At 43.6% G+C, this 20,000-nt stretch overlaps 2 protein-coding genes across 2 annotated transcripts in view; one reads left to right on the forward strand and one right to left on the reverse strand.

Annotated features, from left to right (window-relative positions):
* Positions 1-3,255, forward strand: part of tmem200ca (transmembrane protein 200C, genome duplicate a) — a 6,408-nt gene extending 3,153 nt beyond the window's left edge. Inside the window, exons 3-6 of the mRNA XM_044340425.1 lie at positions 594-786; positions 1,089-1,163; positions 1,461-1,597; positions 2,352-3,255. Coding sequence (XP_044196360.1) covers positions 594-786; positions 1,089-1,163; positions 1,461-1,597; positions 2,352-3,255 — 1,309 coding nt within the window. The remainder of the gene's footprint in view (positions 1-593; positions 787-1,088; positions 1,164-1,460; positions 1,598-2,351) is intronic.
* Positions 3,256-4,987: 1,732 nt separating this feature from the next.
* Positions 4,988-20,000, reverse strand: part of LOC122972563 (piezo-type mechanosensitive ion channel component 2-like) — a 65,163-nt gene continuing 50,150 nt past the window's right edge. The window contains exons 47-53 of the mRNA XM_044339753.1: positions 19,692-19,784; positions 18,598-18,764; positions 18,401-18,517; positions 18,079-18,158; positions 17,603-17,816; positions 6,666-6,807; positions 4,988-6,576 (exon numbers count right to left, since the gene is read on the reverse strand). Coding sequence (XP_044195688.1) covers positions 6,475-6,576; positions 6,666-6,807; positions 17,603-17,816; positions 18,079-18,158; positions 18,401-18,517; positions 18,598-18,764; positions 19,692-19,784 — 915 coding nt within the window. The 3' untranslated portion in view covers positions 4,988-6,474. The remainder of the gene's footprint in view (positions 6,577-6,665; positions 6,808-17,602; positions 17,817-18,078; positions 18,159-18,400; positions 18,518-18,597; positions 18,765-19,691; positions 19,785-20,000) is intronic.

Consider the following 20,000-nt stretch of genomic DNA (forward strand, 5'->3'; position numbering starts at 1 on the left):
GTTTGGGAAGGTGCAAGCAGCATGTGAGGAGGGGCCCACATGCTTTAGATGCTTTAGGACCTCTGCTGGAATCCCATCAGGACCAGTACTCTGATGATTTGATGGACCTCCATAAACTGAGGAGGGTTGTCAGTTTGGTGAGGATGTGGAGGAACTGGGTTGGTGTGATTAAGGAGGATCTGGTGCCTGTGTTTGAGGAGGATGTTCCCATCTGCAGATGGAACTGGGATGAGGGCTTGTTTCCTGGGGCTGTGTGGGCTTTGATGTGTTGTTGCAGTCCGCCGGTTGTTGAGCTGCTCTTGCCTCAGTAAATGCAGTTTTCAGGGTGAATCAGGGTTTATGAGCTTTATTTCTAGGAGTGAGTGTATTTGAGAGGAGTTGTTGTCGAACCAGTCCTGATGGGGTCTGTGTGGGATCATGTGTGTCCGATGCTGCACTTTGATTGGCCACCGAGTGGATTCCTCAGCCTGCCAGCCAGGAGGCGTCTGAGGTTGTCCCTGCTGATGTAGACACACACACACACACACACACACACACACACACACACACACCGATGACATCATCTATGACATCTATGACCTGTGTGACCTCAGCAGGAACGAGGTGGTGGTGGTGAAGGGGAAGCTGCAGCTGTGCTCGCTCTCAGGGCTCGTGGCAGCGCTCGGCATCATGGTCCTGCTGATGGGCGTGGTCATGGCCGCTCTGGGCTACTGGCCGAGGGACGGGCTGTTTTTCAGCCACCGGCCACAGGAGGGCGCCGCGCTCGCCTCCGTGTCTGACGCTCAGGTGAGACGCACCGCACCTCAACACATACAGACGGGGGGGGGCACAGGTACTCCGTGAGTAATCTGATTACTTCATGAGTAATCCATATTCAAGGTAATCCAACTACTTCAAGGTAATCTGATTGATTTACAAGTAATCTGATTATTCATAAGTTATCTGATTACATCACTAGTAATCAGATTACAGGTAATCTGATTACATCACTAGTAATCAGATTACAGGTAACTGCTACCTGCAGTAATCAGATTACCTGCTTTACTTGTTAATGATGCAACGTTAACTCAGATGTTCTGTTGAAACAGGAAGGAGAGGAAAGGGAGCAACTACAAGGAGGTGCTGGAGGAGCAGAAGGAGCTGATGGAGGAGCAGGAGGAGGAGAAGGAGGTGATGGAGGAGCAGGAGGACGAGAAGGAGGTGATGGAGGAGCAGGAGGACGAGAAGGAGGTGATGGAGGAGCAGGACAAGAAGGAGGTGATGGAGGAGCAGGAGGAGGAGAAGGAGGTGATAGAGGAGCAGGAGGACGAGAAGGAGGTGATGGAGGAGCAGGACAAGAAGGAGGTGATGGAGGAGCAGGAGGAGGAGAAGGAGGTGATGGAGGAGCAGGAGGACGAGAAGGAGGTGATGGAGGAGCAGGACAAGAAGGAGGTGATGGAGGAGCAGGAGGAGGAGAAGGAGGTGATAGAGGAGCAGGAGGACGAGAAGGAGGTGATGGAGGAGCAGGAGGAAGAGGAGGAGGTGATGAAGGTTTTAACCAAACAGAAAGCATCAACGGGACAACTCCTCGAGGTTTTCTGGAGGATTTCCTCGACAGGTAACGGCTTGATTCCACCAGGCGTCTGCGTCACGTTCTGTCTGCGTTGCGTTCCAGCTGCGTTGCGTTCCGTCTGTGTTGCGTTCCAGCTGCGTTGCGTTCCAGCTGCGTTGCGTTCCAGCTGCGTTGCGTTCCAGCTGCGTCATGTTCTGTCTGCGTCGCGTTCCAGCTGCGTAGAGCATCTGGTCCGTTCAACCCCGTGCAGACTCCCGATCGTACGTTAACGATAAACACAATTAAAACAGACAAATAAAGAAATCATTTTACCGATAGAAGAAGCACAAAAGTCAAAGAAAGACCAAATCAACAAAATCTGAGCAAGTAAACAAAATCGGGCAGTTCAGTTGCGCTGCCACTGCAGTAATTACGGTAGCCTAAAGGTGCTCATTCAGCTCAGGCTACCGTAATTACAGTAGTCACAACTGAAGGCTGCTCGACCACAATTATTCCGCTTCTGAAACACTCCAGCGAAGCCGCGCAGAGGACGGAACAAAAGTGTTAAATGTGTGTGCAGGTATCTGTGCTCTGATAGGCTGTTTTAAATGTGTGTGCAGGTATCTGTGCTCTGATAGGCTGTTTTAAATGTGTGTGCAGGTATCTGTGCTCTGATAGGCTGTTTTAAATGTGTGTGCAGGTATCTGTGCTCTGATAGGCTGTTTTAAATGTGTGTGCAGGTATCTGTGCTCTGATAGGCTGTGTTAAATGTGTGTGCAGGTATCTGTGCTCTGATAGGCTGTTTTAAATGTGTGTGCAGGTATCTGTACTCTGATAGGCTGAAGGTGTTTGGGCCTCTCATCATGGGGATCGGGATCTTCTTGTTCATCTGTGCAAACGCCGTCCTGCACGAGAACCGCGACCGGAAGACAAAGGTGATCAATCTGCGGGACATTTACTCCACTGTCATCGACCTGCATAGCCTGAAGAGAACCGCCCCCTCCTCCTCAGCCAATCCCCTCAACGGCCTCGTCAACTACATCCAATCAAAGAGCCTGGAGGCCAAGTCCCAGGCGTACCCGGCCTCCCTGCTCAGCAAGAGGGAGGCGGGTGAGCTGTCGTCCAGGCAACCGTTGCCCAGCAGCAGCAGAGGAGGCGGGGACACAGTGTTCAGTATCGAACAGGGGCTGCAAGACACTCCTCCCTCCCCCTGCTCCTCCCACAGACTCCCCCTCCCTCCCAGCTTCAAACCCACCCCCAGCTCCCTCAGCTCCTCCACACTCCCCCTGCGCCGCCCACGGCCTCCCTCCCCACGGCGGAGGCACTCGGCTCGGGCCAGGAGTGGCCAGGGCTGGGGGGGGTCAGCGGGAGGAGGTGACAGAGGGGAGGAGGTATCCCCCCCCCCGGTGGTTCAACCCCCACCCCCCCCACCTGGCTCCTTCCCGTCCTCCTCCTCCCTCAGCCCATCCCACCTTTCTGTCTCCTCCCTTTCTCACCTGCTGGCCTGCTCGCCCACGCTGGCCCCGCCCTGCAGGAGGCGGAGCCTCCCAGTGGTTTACAGCGAGCTGTCTCACAGTGAGGAGGAGTCCTGCGAGTGGACGGAGACCGCAGCCTCACATCATGTGACATCACAGGTGGAGGTGACATCACACAGGCAGTTCTCCAACAGGGAGAAGCTGAGGATGATTTCACTGAGGCGGGACGACCAATCAGAGACTGACTGACTGGTCATGTGACACATGAGGAGAACTGTGGATTTGTGCTTTTCATGCTAACGTTATTTTGTTTTCATGTTTATGTTCATTGTTTTCGGGTTAGTTACTTTGTTTTCACACTAACATTACTTTATTGTTTTCATGCTAACGTTACTTCATTTTCATGCTTATGTTACTTTATTGTTTTCGTTCTTTCCAATCAGAGATGGACTGACTGGTCATGTGACACATGAAGAAGGTCTGTGTGCAGCAATAAGGAGTCTTCCACCTGAACAGATGTTTTTATACCTTTACCTGTGCGCGGTGCGTTCATGATCATGCAGAAAAACCTGAAACTTCCAAACAGGAGCACAACAAAACGTATCTCCACAGAAACTGAAAAATGTTAAATGTTTAAAGTTTGAATACTTCTGTGCTTCAGTATCTTTAACCTTTGAAAGCTCCATGAATCTGAATCAGTATCGATAGATTGGACTCGTCTTCCAGTGAAGCAGAGCAGAGCCGGTTGTTTCTGCCTTTAAACTCGTCACTTTCCTAAAGTTCATCATTTCAATCAGAATGTAACTGAGAGTAAATGCAGAAGTATTAGAGGTTTGTAACTCTGAGAGACTCAGTGAAAGGGATTTAAAGTTGTAGCGAACCAACGTCTTCCACTGAAACCAGCTTCACCTTAACAGCACAACGTCCAATCAGCTGCTCTGACCGCAGCGTTCAGTCTGAACTGAAACTGTTTCATTGATAACAGAAGAAGAAGAAGCACATTCTGGTCTGATCTTGGTTTTATTACCAAACACTTCACTGTGTTTCTGTCTGACAGCAGCAAAATGTTTCCATGTGTAACTGAATTGAATGAAAACATTAAAGAATGAATATTATGATGTTGCTTCTGAGTCTGGATGATGTTTCAGCTGAATAACAAGTCTGCTCACCTTCCAATAGTCCAGAGAAGAAAGGCTATTAAAACATGCTCAACATAAATTAATTATATATTATCAAATAACTATCAAATAAAAATGTTTATTTGTATTCTGTGTCTTGTAATCATGCCAGCATTTATTAAAAATGTGCCTTCAAATTGTATTCAGTTAATTTGGTGTGAATACATACATTTTCCGTGTGAGGGCTGCCAACCTAATGAGTGTGTATGTCCGTCCTTCAGCCCTTAGCAAGCAGGTGACCTGAGGCTGCTCTCGCCACAGGATGCAGCTAACGTTATTGTTTTCATGCTAACGTTACGTTATTGTTTTCATGCTAACGTTACTAACTTTATTGTTTTCATGCTAACGTTACTTTATTGTTTTCATACTTAAGTTACTTTATTGTTTTCATGCTAACGTTACTAACTTTATTGTTTTCATGCTAACGTCACTTTATTGTTTTCATGCTAACGTTACTAACTTTATTGTTTTCATGCTAACGTTACTAACTTTATTGTTTTCATGCTAACGTCACTTTATTGTTTTCATGCTAACGTTACTTTATTGTTTTCATGCTAACGTTACTAACTTTATTGTTTTCATGCTAACGTCACTTTATTGTTTTCATGCTAACTTTATTGTTTTCATGCTAACTTTACTTTATTGTTTTCATGCTTATATTACTTTATTTTTTCATGCTTAGGTTACTTTATTGTTTACTGGCTAGTTTTACATTATTGTGTTCGTACTTTCATTACTTTGTTTTCTTGCCAACTTTAATATATTGTTTTTGTGCTGACATTACTTTGTTTTGGTGTTTATGTTTGTTTTCTTGCTAAAGTTACTTTCTTTTGTGCTAAAGTTATTCTATTGTTTTCATTTTAAATTTCACCAGCTGCCACTGATTCTCTGGTGTTTTAACCCGAACCATGTGATCAGGGTTCACAAGAGTGAACAGTCATGTGACCATCTGAAGCTGCTCCAACAAACAGCTGACTCTCAGTTTGATAAACAAAAGTCTTTTATTTATACATATTCAGTTTAAACAGTCACAAGAAACATAGTTTACAGATAAAGCTTACAGGTAAAGTTTACAGTTTTTGATCATCAAGTGATGTGAACAGAGAAATTCACTGTAAAACAACAACAACAAACAAAGATGGGAATTTATTCTAAATCTGTTTCTAGTCTTCTGTCTCCAGGTGGATGCTAGCACAGAGCTAATTACAGCTAAAATGAAGCTAATGTAGGGCTAACACAGAGCTAATTACAGCTAACATGAAGCTAATGTAGGGCTAACACAGCTAATTACAGCTAACGTGACGTTATTGTAGGGCTAACACAGCTAAAGTGAAGCTAATGTTGAGCTACTGCAGGGCTTATTACAGCTAACGTGAGCTAACACAGTGCTAACACAGAGCTAATTACAACTAACATGAAGCTAACAGCTAACATGATGCTAAGATAGTGCTAACGGAAATACTGAGGTTTGTCCTGTAAACATTAAAGTCGAATAAATAAGTGAAAGTGAAACTTATTGTTGATTGGCATGTCAGAAGTGACATCGCTTCCTGTTTACAGATGAGACCCCGTACACAAAGTCGTTAAATATCTGTCAATCAATGTGGGAGTGACAGCAGCAATGTCCAATCATACGTTCTGAAAGTTATGGGTTGTGGGCAGTGCTTCACAGTTTTAAACACTTTTCCAGGACTACAAAGCTGCCTTAAACAATTCCAGGTTTTCCAGGATCAGTCGTGTCCCTGCAGCTGTCAATCAACACTTGTATAATCTTCCCATCACTGTCTGAAGACTTAGCTCCGCCCTCCAGCTGCTCCTATTGGAGCAAAATGTAATGTTCCAGCAACGTTCTCCAAAGTTCCCTGTTTCTTGTCACCTGCAGAAAACATTCTGACAATGTTCCTGTTTTAGATCTAGTCCTGTTCTTTAAAGGAACATCAGGAGAACATCTAGAGAACATCTAGAGAACGTTCTCAGGAGAATGTCAGCAGAACGTCAGTAGAATGTCAGTAGAATATCAGTAGAATGTCTGTAGAACGTCAGTAGAACGTCAGTAGAACGTCTGGAGAACGTCTGGAGAACGTCTGGAGAACATATATAATCATATAATAAAAAGAGATTATAGAACGTCAGGAGAACGTTCTCTGAAGGTTCAGTGTAACATTTTAAGAATTTTGGAGGAACCAGATGTTTGGTTCACAGCAATCAGCTGATGATGTAACAGGATGTGACATCACTACAAGTAATCAGACAGTAACTGATGTTGATTATCGCTTATTGATCGATGAGGTCAGCGTCGTGTCCATTTGATCAAAGTCTCTGGTGATCGATACAGGAAGATCAGTTTGGCGTAAAGTTCCTCCTCCAGCTCCAGCTCACCTGTCTCTCTCACCTGAAACAGAGAACAGCCAATCAGATTGCAGCATGACAGCCAATCAGATGCTGAGTGGTGTTTGTGGGTGTGGTCGGGAAGGCGAGTACCAGGAAGATGTCGGTGCAGAGTTTGAGGATGCGGTCGACGCAGGGCAGCTCTTCGAACATGATGGAGTGACTGATGCCGCTGAAGAACTCGCGCACAAACTTCCCGATGACCAAAACCACCGAGGCGTACAATCCCATGATGCTGCAGGGCGAGGGCAGGCACAAGAAGAAGAAGGAGAAGAAGAAGGGTGGCTGTTAGTGGAGCTGGGTCAGACAGTCAGTGTTACGACTCCCTGTGGTGGAAAGTATGTAATTACTGTACAATATACTGTTATATATACTGTTTATAACGTATAGATGTTTACCATGAATATAACGTATATCATGTTTTTAGCAGCTGTACTGCGAGAAACTAGAAAGAGACCACATTTCTCCCATTTTAGCTTCGCTGCATTGGCTTCCTGTAAAATCTAGAATAGAATTTAAAATCCTTCTCCTAACTTACAAAGCCCTTAATGGTCAGACACCATCATATCTTGAAGAGCTCATAGTACCGTATTATCCCACTAGAACACTGCGCTCCCAGTATGCAGCTTACTGGTGGTTCCTACAGTCTTTAAAAGTAGGATGGGAGGCAGAGCCTTCAGCTATCAGGCTCCTCTCCTGTGGAACCATCTACCAGATTCAGTCCGGGGTGCAGACACCCTCTCTATGTTTAAGAGTAGGCTTCAAACTTTCCTTTTTGATAAAGCTTATAGTTAGGGCCGACCAGGCTCGCCTTGGATCAGCCCTTAGTTATGCTGCTATAGGCCTAGACTGCTGGGGGACTTCCCATGATGCACTGAGTAATACTAAAGGTATTGCAGTAATACTAAAGGTGCTGCAGTAATACCCAGGTATTGCAGTAATACCCAGGTATTGCAGTAATACCCAGGTACTGCAGTAATACCCAGGTATTCCAGTAATACCCAGGTATTGCAGTAATACCCAGGTACTGCAGTAATACCCAGGTATTCCAGTAATACCCAGGTATTCCAGTAATACCCAGGTATTCCAGTAATACCCAGGTATTGCATTAATACCCAGGTATGGCAGTAATACCCAGGTATTGCATTAATACCCAGGTATTCCAGTAATACCCAGGTATTGCATTAATACCCAGGTATGGCAGTAATACCCAGGTATTGCAGTAATACCCAGGTATTCCAGTAATACCCAGGTATTGCAGTAATACCCAGGTATTGCATTAATACCCAGGTATTGCAGTAATACCCAGGTATTGCAGTAATACCCAGGTATGGCAGTAATACCCAGGTATGGCATTAATACCCAGGTATTCCAGTAATACCCAGGTATTCCAGTAATACCCAGGTATTGCAGTAATACCCAGGTATTCCAGTAATACCCAGGTATTGCAGTAATACCCAGGTATTGCATTAATACCCAGGTATTGCAGTAATACCCAGGTATTGCAGTAATACCCAGGTATGGCATTAATACCCAGGTATTCCAGTAATACCCAGGTATTCCAGTAATACCCAGGTATTGCAGTAATACCCAGGTATTGCATTAATACCCAGGTATTGCATTAATACCCAGGTATTGCAGTAATACCCAGGTATGGCATTAATACCCAGGTATTCCAGTAATACCCAGGTATTGCAGTAATACCCAGGTATTCCAGTAATACCCAGGTATTGCAGTAATACCCAGGTATTGCATTAATACCCAGGTATTGCAGTAATACCCAGGTATTGCAGTAATACCCAGGTATTCCAGTAATACCCAGGTATTGCAGTAATACCCAGGTATTGCATTAATACCCAGGTATTGCAGTAATACCCAGGTATTGCAGTAATACCCAGGTATTCCAGTAATACCCAGGTATGGCATTAATACCCAGGTATTCCAGTAATACCCAGGTATTGCATTAATACCCAGGTATTCCAGTAATACCCAGGTATTGCATTAATACCCAGGTATGGCAGTAATACCCAGGTATTGCATTAATACCCAGGTATTGCAGTAATACCCAGGTATTCCAGTAATACCCAGGTATTGCATTAATACCCAGGTATTCCAGTAATACCCAGGTATTGCAGTAATACCCAGGTATGGCAGTAATACCCAGGTATTCCAGTAATACCCAGGTATTGCATTAATACCCAGGTATTCCAGTAATACCCAGGTATTGCAGTAATACCCAGGTATGGCAGTAATACCCAGGTATTCCAGTAATACCCAGGTATTGCATTAATACCCAGGTATAGCAGTAATACCCAGGTATTCCAGTAATACCCAGGTATGGCAGTAATACCCAGGTATTCCAGTAATACCCAGGTATTGCAGTAATACCCAGGTATTCCAGTAATACCCAGGTATTGCATTAATACCCAGGTATTCCAGTAATACCCAGGTATTGCAGTAATACCCAGGTATTGCATTAATACCCAGGTATTGCAGTAATACCCAGGTATTGCATTAATACCCAGGTATTGCAGTAATACCCAGGTATTGCATTAATACCCAGGTATTGCAGTAATACCCAGGTATTGCATTAATACCCAGGTATTGCAGTAATACCCAGGTATTCCAGTAATACCCAGGTATTGCAGTAATACCCAGGTATTCCAGTAATACCCAGGTATTGCATTAATACCCAGGTATTCCAGTAATACCCAGGTATTGCAGTAATACCCAGGTATTGCATTAATACCCAGGTATTGCAGTAATACCCAGGTATTGCATTAATACCCAGGTATTGCAGTAATACCCAGGTATTGCAGTAATACCCAGGTACTGCAGTAATACCCAGGTATTGCAGTAATACCCAGGTATTCCAGTAATACCCAGGTACTGCAGTAATACCCAGGTATTGCATTAATACCCAGGTACTGCAGTAATACCCAGGTATTGCAGTAATACCCAGGTATTGCAGTAATACCCAGGTATTGCATTAATACCCAGGTATTCCAGTAATACCCAGGTATTGCATTAATACCCAGGTATGGCAGTAATACCCAGGTATTGCATTAATACCCAGGTATTCCAGTAATACCCAGGTATTGCATTAATACCCAGGTATTCCAGTAATACCCAGGTATTGCATTAATACCCAGGTATTCCAGTAATACCCAGGTATTGCAGTAATACCCAGGTATTCCAGTAATACCCAGGTATTCCAGTAATACCCAGGTATTGCATTAATACCCAGGTATTCCAGTAATACCCAGGTATTGCAGTAATACCCAGGTATGGCAGTAATACCCAGGTATTGCATTAATACCCAGGTATTCCAGTAATACCCAGGTATTGCAGTAATACCCAGGTATTGCATTAATACCCAGGTATTGCAGTAATACCCAGGTATTCCACTAATACCCAGGAATTGCATTAATACCCAGGTATTCCAGTAATACCCAGGTATTGCATTAATACCCAGGTATTCCAGTAATACCCAGGTATTGCAGTAATACCCAGGTATTCCAGTAATACCCAGGTATTCCAGTAATACCCAGGTATAGCAGTAATACCCAGGTATGGCAGTAATACCCAGGTATTCCAGTAATACCCAGGTATTGCAGTAATACCCAGGTATTCCAGTAATACCCAGGTATTGCATTAATACCCAGGTATTCCAGTAATACCCAGGTATTGCAGTAATACCCAGGTATTGCAGTAATACCCAGGTATTGCATTAATACCCAGGTATTGCAGTAATACCCAGGTATTGCAGTAATACCCAGGTATGGCAGTAATACCCAGGTATGGCAGTAATACCCAGGTATTGCATTAATACCCAGGTACTGCAGTAATACCCAGGTATTGCAGTAATACCCAGGTATTCCAGTAATACCCAGGTATTGCATTAATACCCAGGTATTCCAGTAATACCCAGGTATTGCAGTAATACCCAGGTATTGCATTAATACCCAGGTATTGCAGTAATACCCAGGTATGGCAGTAATACCCAGGTATGGCATTAATACCCAGGTATTCCAGTAATACCCAGGTATTGCATTAATACCCAGGTATTGCAGTAATACCCAGGTATTGCATTAATACCCAGGTATTGCAGTAATACCCAGGTATTGCAGTAATACCCAGGTACTGCAGTAATACCCAGGTATTGCAGTAATACCCAGGTATTCCAGTAATACCCAGGTACTGCAGTAATACCCAGGTATTGCATTAATACCCAGGTACTGCAGTAATACCCAGGTATTGCAGTAATACCCAGGTATTGCAGTAATACCCAGGTATTGCATCAATACCCAGGTATTCCAGTAATACCCAGGTATTGCATTAATACCCAGGTATGGCAGTAATACCCAGGTATTGCATTAATACCCAGGTATTCCAGTAATACCCAGGTATTGCATTAATACCCAGGTATTCCAGTAATACCCAGGTATTGCATTAATACCCAGGTATTCCAGTAATACCCAGGTATTGCAGTAATACCCAGGTATTCCAGTAATACCCAGGTATTCCAGTAATACCCAGGTATTGCATTAATACCCAGGTATTACAGTAATACCCAGGTATTGCAGTAATACCCAGGTATGGCAGTAATACCCAGGTATTGCATTAATACCCAGGTATTCCAGTAATACCCAGGTATTGCAGTAATACCCAGGTATTGCATTAATACCCAGGTATTGCAGTAATACCCAGGTATTCCACTAATACCCAGGAATTGCATTAATACCCAGGTATTCCAGTAATACCCAGGTATTGCATTAATACCCAGGTATTCCAGTAATACCCAGGTATTGCAGTAATACCCAGGTATTCCAGTAATACCCAGGTATTCCAGTAATACCCAGGTATAGCAGTAATACCCAGGTATGGCAGTAATACCCAGGTATTCCAGTAATACCCAGGTATTGCAGTAATACCCAGGTATTCCAGTAATACCCAGGTATTGCATTAATACCCAGGTATTCCAGTAATACCCAGGTATTGCAGTAATACCCAGGTATTGCAGTAATACCCAGGTATTGCATTAATACCCAGGTATTGCAGTAATACCCAGGTATTGCAGTAATACCCAGGTATGGCAGTAATACCCAGGTATGGCAGTAATACCCAGGTATTGCATTAATACCCAGGTACTGCAGTAATACCCAGGTATTGCAGTAATACCCAGGTATTCCAGTAATACCCAGGTATTGCATTAATACCCAGGTATTCCAGTAATACCCAGGTATTGCAGTAATACCCAGGTATTGCATTAATACCCAGGTATTGCAGTAATACCCAGGTATGGCAGTAATACCCAGGTATGGCATTAATACCCAGGTATTCCAGTAATACCCAGGTATTGCATTAATACCCAGGTATGGCAGTAATACCCAGGTATTGCATTAATACCCAGGTATGGCAGTAATACCCAGGTATTGCAGTAATACCCAGGTATTCCAGTAATACCCAGGTATTGCAGTAATACCCAGGTATTCCAGTAATACCCAGGTATTGCATTAATACCCAGGTATTCCAGTAATACCCAGGTATTGCATTAATACCCAGGTATTGCAGTAATACCCAGGTATTGCAGTAATACCCAGGTATGGCAGTAATACCCAGGTATGGCATTAATACCCAGGTATTCCAGTAATACCCAGGTATTCCAGTAATACCCAGGTATTGCAGTAATACCCAGGTATTCCAGTAATACCCAGGTATTGCAGTAATACCCAGGTATTGCATTAATAACCAGGTATTGCAGTAATACCCAGGTATTGCAGTAATACCCAGGTATTGCATTAATACCCAGGTATTGCAGTAATACCCAGGTATTGCAGTAATACCCAGGTATGGCATTAATACCCAGGTATTCCAGTAATACCCAGGTATTCCAGTAATACCCAGGTATTGCATTAATACCCAGGTATTGCAGTAATACCCAGGTATGGCATTAATACCCAGGTATGGCATTAATACCCAGGTATTCCAGTAATACCCAGGTATTGCAGTAATACCCAGGTATTCCAGTAATACCCAGGTATTGCAGTAATACCCAGGTATTGCATTAATACCCAGGTACTGCAGTAATACCCAGGTATTGCAGTAATACCCAGGTATTGCATTAATACCCAGGTATTCCAGTAATACCCAGGTATTGCAGTAATACCCAGGTATTGCAGTAATACCCAGGTATGGCAGTAATACCCAGGTATGGCATTAATACCCAGGTATTCCAGTAATACCCAGGTATTGCATTAATACCCAGGTATTCCAGTAATACCCAGGTATTGCATTAATACCCAGGTATTCCAGTAATACCCAGGTATTGCATTAATACCCAGGTATGGCAGTAATACCCAGGTATTGCATTAATACCCGGGTATTCCAGTAATACCCAGGTATTGCATTAATACCCAGGTATGGCAGTAATACCCAGGTATTGCAGTAATACCCAGGTATTGCAGTAATACCCAGGTATTGCAGTAATACCCAGGTATTGCATTAATACCCAGGTATTCCAGTAATACCCAGGTATTGCAGTAATACCCAGGTATGGCAGTAATACCCAGGTATTCCAGTAATACCCAGGTATTGCATTAATACCCAGGTATAGCAGTAATACCCAGGTATTCCAGTAATACCCAGGTATGGCAGTAATACCCAGGTATTGCAGTAATACCCAGGTATTCCAGTAATACCCAGGTATTGCAGTAATACCCAGGTATTGCATTAATACCCAGGTACTGCAGTAATACCCAGGTATTGCAGTAATACCCAGGTATTGCATTAATACCCAGGTATTCCAGTAATACCCAGGTATTGCAGTAATACCCAGGTATTGCAGTAATACCCAGGTATGGCAGTAATACCCAGGTATGGCATTAATACCCAGGTATTCCAGTAATACCCAGGTATTGCATTAATACCCAGGTATTCCAGTAATACCCAGGTATTGCATTAATACCCAGGTATTCCAGTAATACCCAGGTATTGCATTAATACCCAGGTATGGCAGTAATACCCAGGTATTGCATTAATACCCGGGTATTCCAGTAATACCCAGGTATTGCATTAATACCCAGGTATGGCAGTAATACCCAGGTATTGCAGTAATACCCAGGTATTGCAGTAATACCCAGGTATTGCAGTAATACCCAGGTATTGCATTAATACCCAGGTATTCCAGTAATACCCAGGTATTGCAGTAATACCCAGGTATGGCAGTAATACCCAGGTATTCCAGTAATACCCAGGTATTGCATTAATACCCAGGTATAGCAGTAATACCCAGGTATTCCAGTAATACCCAGGTATGGCAGTAATACCCAGGTATTGCAGTAATACCCAGGTATTCCAGTAATACCCAGGTATTGCATTAATACCCAGGTATTCCAGTAATACCCAGGTATTGCAGTAATACCCAGGTATTGCAGTAATACCCAGGTATGGCAGTAATACCCAGGTATTGCATTAATACCCAGGTACTGCAGTAATACCCAGGTATTGCAGTAATACCCAGGTACTGCAGTAATACCCAGGTATGGCAGTAATACCCAGGTATTGCATTAATACCCAGGTACTGCAGTAATACCCAGGTATTCCAGTAATACCCAGGTATTGCAGTAATACCCAGGTACTGCAGTAATACCCAGGTATTGCAGTAATACCCAGGTATTGCAGTAATACCCAGGTATTCCAGTAATACCCAGGTATTGCATTAATACCCAGGTATGGCAGTAATACCCAGGTATTGCAGTAATACCCAGGTATAGCAGTAATACCCAGGTATTGCATTAATACCCAGGTATTGCAGTAATACCCAGGTATTCCAGTAATACCCAGGTATTGCAGTAATACCCAAGTATTCCAGTAATACCCAGGTATTGCATTAATACCCAGGTATTCCAGTAATACCCAGGTATTGCAGTAATACCCAGGTATTGCATTAATACCCAGGTATTGCAGTAATACCCAGGTATTGCATTAATACCCAGGTATTGCAGTAATACCCAGGTATTGCAGTAATACCCAGGTATTGCAGTAATACCCAGGTACTGCAGTAATACCCAGGTATTGCAGTAATACCCAGGTATTGCATTAATACCCAGGTACTGCAGTAATACCCAGGTATTCCAGTAATACCCAGGTATTGCATTAATACCCAGGTATGGCAGTAATACCCAGGTATTGCATTAATACCCAGGTATTCCAGTAATACCCAGGTATTGCATTAATACCCAGGTATTCCAGTAATACCCAGGTATTGCATTAATACCCAGGTATTGCAGTAATACCCAGGTATTGCATTAATACCCAGGTATTGCAGTAATACCCAGGTATTGCAGTAATACCCAGGTACTGCAGTAATACCCAGGTATTGCAGTAATACCCAGGTATTCCAGTAATACCCAGGTACTGCAGTAATACCCAGGTACTGCAGTAATACCCAGGTACTGCAGTAATACCCAGGTATTGCAGTAATACCCAGGTATTGCATTAATACCCAGGTATTCCAGTAATACCCAGGTATTGCATTAATACCCAGGTATTCCAGTAATACCCAGGTATTGCATTAATACCCAGGTATTCCAGTAATACCCAGGTATTGCAGTAATACCCAGGTATTCCAGTAATTCCCAGGTATTGCATTAATACCCAGGTATTCCAGTAATACCCAGGTATTGCAGTAATACCCAGGTATGGCAGTAATACCCAGGTATTCCAGTAATACCCAGGTATTGCAGTAATACCCAGGTATAGCAGTAATACCCAGGTATTCCAGTAATACCCAGGTATTGCAGTAATACCCAGGTATTCCAGTAATACCCAGGTATTGCATTAATACCCAGGTATTGCAGTAATACCCAGGTATTGCAGTAATACCCAGGTATTGCATTAATACCCAGGTATTGCAGTAATACCCAGGTATTGCAGTAATACCCAGGTATGGCAGTAATACCCAGGTATTGCAGTAATACCCAGGTATTGCATTAATACCCAGGTACTGCAGTAATACCCAGGTATTGCAGTAATACCCAGGTATTGCAGTAATACCCAGGTACTGCAGTAATACCCAGGTATTGCATTAATACCCAGGTATTGCAGTAATACCCAGGTATTGCAGTAATACCCAGGTATTGCATTAATACCCAGGTATTGCAGTAATACCCAGGTATTCCAGTAATACCCAGGTACTGCAGTAATACCCAGGTATTGCATTAATACCCAGGTACTGCAGTAATACCCAGGTATTGCATTAATACCCAGGTATTGCATTAATACCCAGGTATTGCAGTAATACCCAGGTATTGCAGTAATACCCAGGTACTGCAGTAATACCCAGGTATTGCAGTAATACCCAGGTATTCCAGTAATACCCAGGTACTGCAGTAATACCCAGGTATTGCATTAATACCCAGATACTGCAGTAATACCCAGGTACTGCAGTAATACCCAGGTATTGCAGTAATACCCAGGTATTGCATTAATACCCAGGTACTGCAGTAATACCCAGGTACTGCAGTAATACCCAGGTATTGCATTAATACCCAGGTATTGCAGTAATACCCAGGTATTGCATTAATACCCAGGTATTGCAGTAATACCCAGGTATTGCATTAATACCCAGGTACTGCAGTAATACCCAGGTATTGCAGTAATATCCAGGTATTGCAGTAATACCCAGGTACTGCAGTAATACCCAGGTATTGCAGTAATACCCAGGTATTGCAGTAATACCCAGGTATGGCAGTAATACCCAGGTATTCCAGTAATACCCAGGTATTGCAGTAATACCCAGGTATAGCAGTAATACCCAGGTATTCCAGTAATACCCAGGTATTGCAGTAATACCCAGGTATTCCAGTAATACCCAGGTATTGCATTAATACCCAGGTATTGCAGTAATACCCAGGTATTGCAGTAATACCCAGGTATTGCATTAATACCCAGGTATTGCAGTAATACCCAGGTATTGCAGTAATACCCAGGTATGGCAGTAATACCCAGGTATGGCAGTAATACCCAGGTACTGCAGTAATACCCAGGTATTGCAGTAATACCCAGGTATTGCATTAATACCCAGGTACTGCAGTAATACCCAGGTATTGCAGTAATACCCAGGTATTGCAGTAATACCCAGGTATTGCATTAATACCCAGGTATTGCAGTAATACCCAGGTATTCCAGTAATACCCAGGTACTGCAGTAATACCCAGGTATTGCATTAATACCCAGGTACTGCAGTAATACCCAGGTATTGCATTAATACCCAGGTATTGCATTAATACCCAGGTATTGCAGTAATACCCAGGTATTGCAGTAATACCCAGGTATTGCAGTAATACCCAGGTACTGCAGTAATACCCAGGTATTGCAGTAATACCCAGGTATTCCAGTAATACCCAGGTATTGCATTAATACCCAGATACTGCAGTAATACCCAGGTACTGCAGTAATACCCAGGTATTGCAGTAATACCCAGGTATTGCATTAATACCCAGGTACTGCAGTAATACCCAGGTATTGCATTAATACCCAGGTATTGCAGTAATACCCAGGTATTGCATTAATACCCAGGTATTGCAGTAATACCCAGGTATTGCATTAATACCCAGGTACTGCAGTAATACCCAGGTATTGCAGTAATACCCAGGTATTGCATTAATACCCAGGTACTGCAGTAATACCCAGGTATTGCAGTAATGTTAGAGGTATTGCAGTAATACCCAGGTATTGCAGTAATACCCAGGTATTGCAGTAATACTACAGGTATTGCATTAATACCCAGGTACTGCAGTAATACCCAGGTATTGCAGTAATACTACAGGTATTGCAGTAATACCCAGGTATTGCAGTAATACTACAGGTATTGCAGTAATACTAGAGGTATTGCAGTAATACTACAGGTATTGCAGTAATACTACAGGTATTGCAGTAATACCCAGGTATTGCAGTAATACCCAGGTACTGCAGTAATACTAGAGGTATTGCAGTAATACTACAGGTATTGCAGTAGTGCTACGTACCCGTATCCAGCCAGGAAACCCAGACTTGGAGGACTGACTTTATCACTGAACACAAACAGCTGAAGCCCCGCCTCCCTCCTGTTGCCCGCCGAAGCTCCGCCCCCAACAGGCACGCGGCCAGTGGCCGGTTGATCGACGATCCACCACTCCTGGATCTCTCGGCTCTGATTGGTCGACCGCTCCAGGGCCAGCAGGATGTCCTTGTAGCGGTCATCTGATTGGACGAGAGAGGAGAGCGGCCATGTGATCGGAGGAGGCGTCAGTACGATAGTTTGTTACCATGGAAACAAGAGAAATATAAACTGAATTTACATTTACTGATGAAAAACAAGAAAATCTCTCATCACGTTTCTGTATTTTTATATTTTTATATTTTTTTATTTTTATGTGACAGAACGATAAATACACACGTTCTCCTTTCAGTACCGAAGTTAAACAACCAATTAAATGTAGTTTTATAGAATATAAATATAAACCTGGGTAAAGCTGTTCGATGGGTTTGGCGTTGGAGTCGCTCGGAGCTCGGATGAAACATGGCAGCACTTCCTGTATCACCCTGGAAACAAACGGACAGTTAGCTGCTAGCATCGAGCATAAACACTGCGGCCATGTTTGTAGTCTTTTAGTGTATGAAACACAGTCAGATATGAAATGTTTGAAAACAGATTGAGGCTAATCATTCTAATAATGTTCTTGTTATAGATCCTAGGTCCAGTTCTCTACAGCAACGTCAGGAGAACATCTGGAGAACATCTGGAGAACATCTGGAGAACATGTGGCCCCACCCCCTGCACTCACACAGGAAGTGTCCTGGTTCCATTCAGCAGCTGAATCAGCTCCAGGCGGGTCTGATCATCCAGGTAGGTCACATGTTTACCTGATGCGAGCTCCGCCTTCGCCCCCAGACTCAGGTTCCTGTTAGAAACAAAACTCACTCACTCAGAATGCAGTTTGTTTTACTGATGATTGATTATTGATTATTGATCAGTTCTTACCTCTGGATGGTCCAGGACAGTGTGAGGGGGAAGTGGTCCAGGCTGAGCACCTCGCTGAGGTAGGTCCTGCTGGGAGGACTGATGGTCCACAGAGAGTTACTGCTGCCCTGCAGCTCGGCCAGCGTGACGTCCTCCCGGCTGTACGCCTCCAGGAACTGCAAGGCACTCTGGGAAACACAGGCCACAGGGATCAGACTACAAACACCGTTCTATGCACATACATACACATCATATGTGCACTATTGTTCAACTTAACAGCAGTGTGTATCCTTTCGGACGCAATGAGAGCACTTTCCTGAGAGCCTCCTTGCTGGTTGGATACATGTAACCATGGTAACCCATGCCAACCTCACCACTAACACCATCTGCAACACTAATTAATAATAAAATATATTATGCCCAGCAGAATGAGACCTTAAGCTGCCTCCAGATGATGAGAACAGTGCAGGTCTTAAATCAAAGGCTACACAGACATCAAACAGCCAGATTATTCACTGATAGATGTTCACAAATGTTACACCTGAAGATGTACTAATAATAGTAAAATATGTTAGTAGGGAGGGCAAAGAGAATCAGTGGACTGCACTAATATTAGACTGAGTATGGAAGTGAAGGCGGAGGGGCGTGATCTGTCCACGCAACGCAACTGAGGTCAGAGTTGAAATAATTTGGACTTTGGTAATGTTGAGCAGTGTGTGACACCAACAGCGCTGCTCTCCCGTTAGCTGCTGATCATGTGTCGGCACCTTCACTGTCCACCATCGTCTGTTCTGTTGTTGCTGTTGTCGTCACCACTGCATTGCATTGTGGGATATTTATGCTGGCGTAGTGACCAGTGCTTAAATATTGTGATACTTCTCTATAAACAGGATGCAATTCATGTACTACTGGTTTCATATGAAGGTTTCAGACATAGTAAAAAGTCTTTCATACTGTTTTAGCATGTTAGTGTACCAGTACAAACACCAGTACTGCAGAGAACTTACAGGTGTGTAGTTTTACTGCTGGTACTTACAGATGTGTAGTAGTACTTGCAAGTGTGTAGAAGTACTGCAGAGAGCGTAGAGGTGTGCAGTAGTACTGCAGGTACTTACAGGTGTGTAACTATATGAGCTGATGAAGGAGCCGAAGTCTTCCTCAGTCAGATCTTTGAGCTGATTCTGCTGCGCGCTCATCGTGAAGATCGGCTGCCAACAAAACAGCAGCTGCTCAGTTATAATACTGCTAATATACTACTGATACTACTGAGAATACTACAGTACAGGTTACAGTACAGGTGTCAGTACAGGTGTCAGTACAGGTTACAGTACAGGTGTCAGTACAGGTTACAGTACAGGTTACAGTACAGGTGTCAGTACAGGTTACAGTACAGGTGTCAGTACAGGTGTCAGTACAGGTTACAG

Source organism: Thunnus albacares, chromosome 21, assembly GCF_914725855.1.
Source record: "Thunnus albacares chromosome 21, fThuAlb1.1, whole genome shotgun sequence".
NCBI classification, from domain to species: domain Eukaryota; kingdom Metazoa; phylum Chordata; class Actinopteri; order Scombriformes; family Scombridae; genus Thunnus; species Thunnus albacares.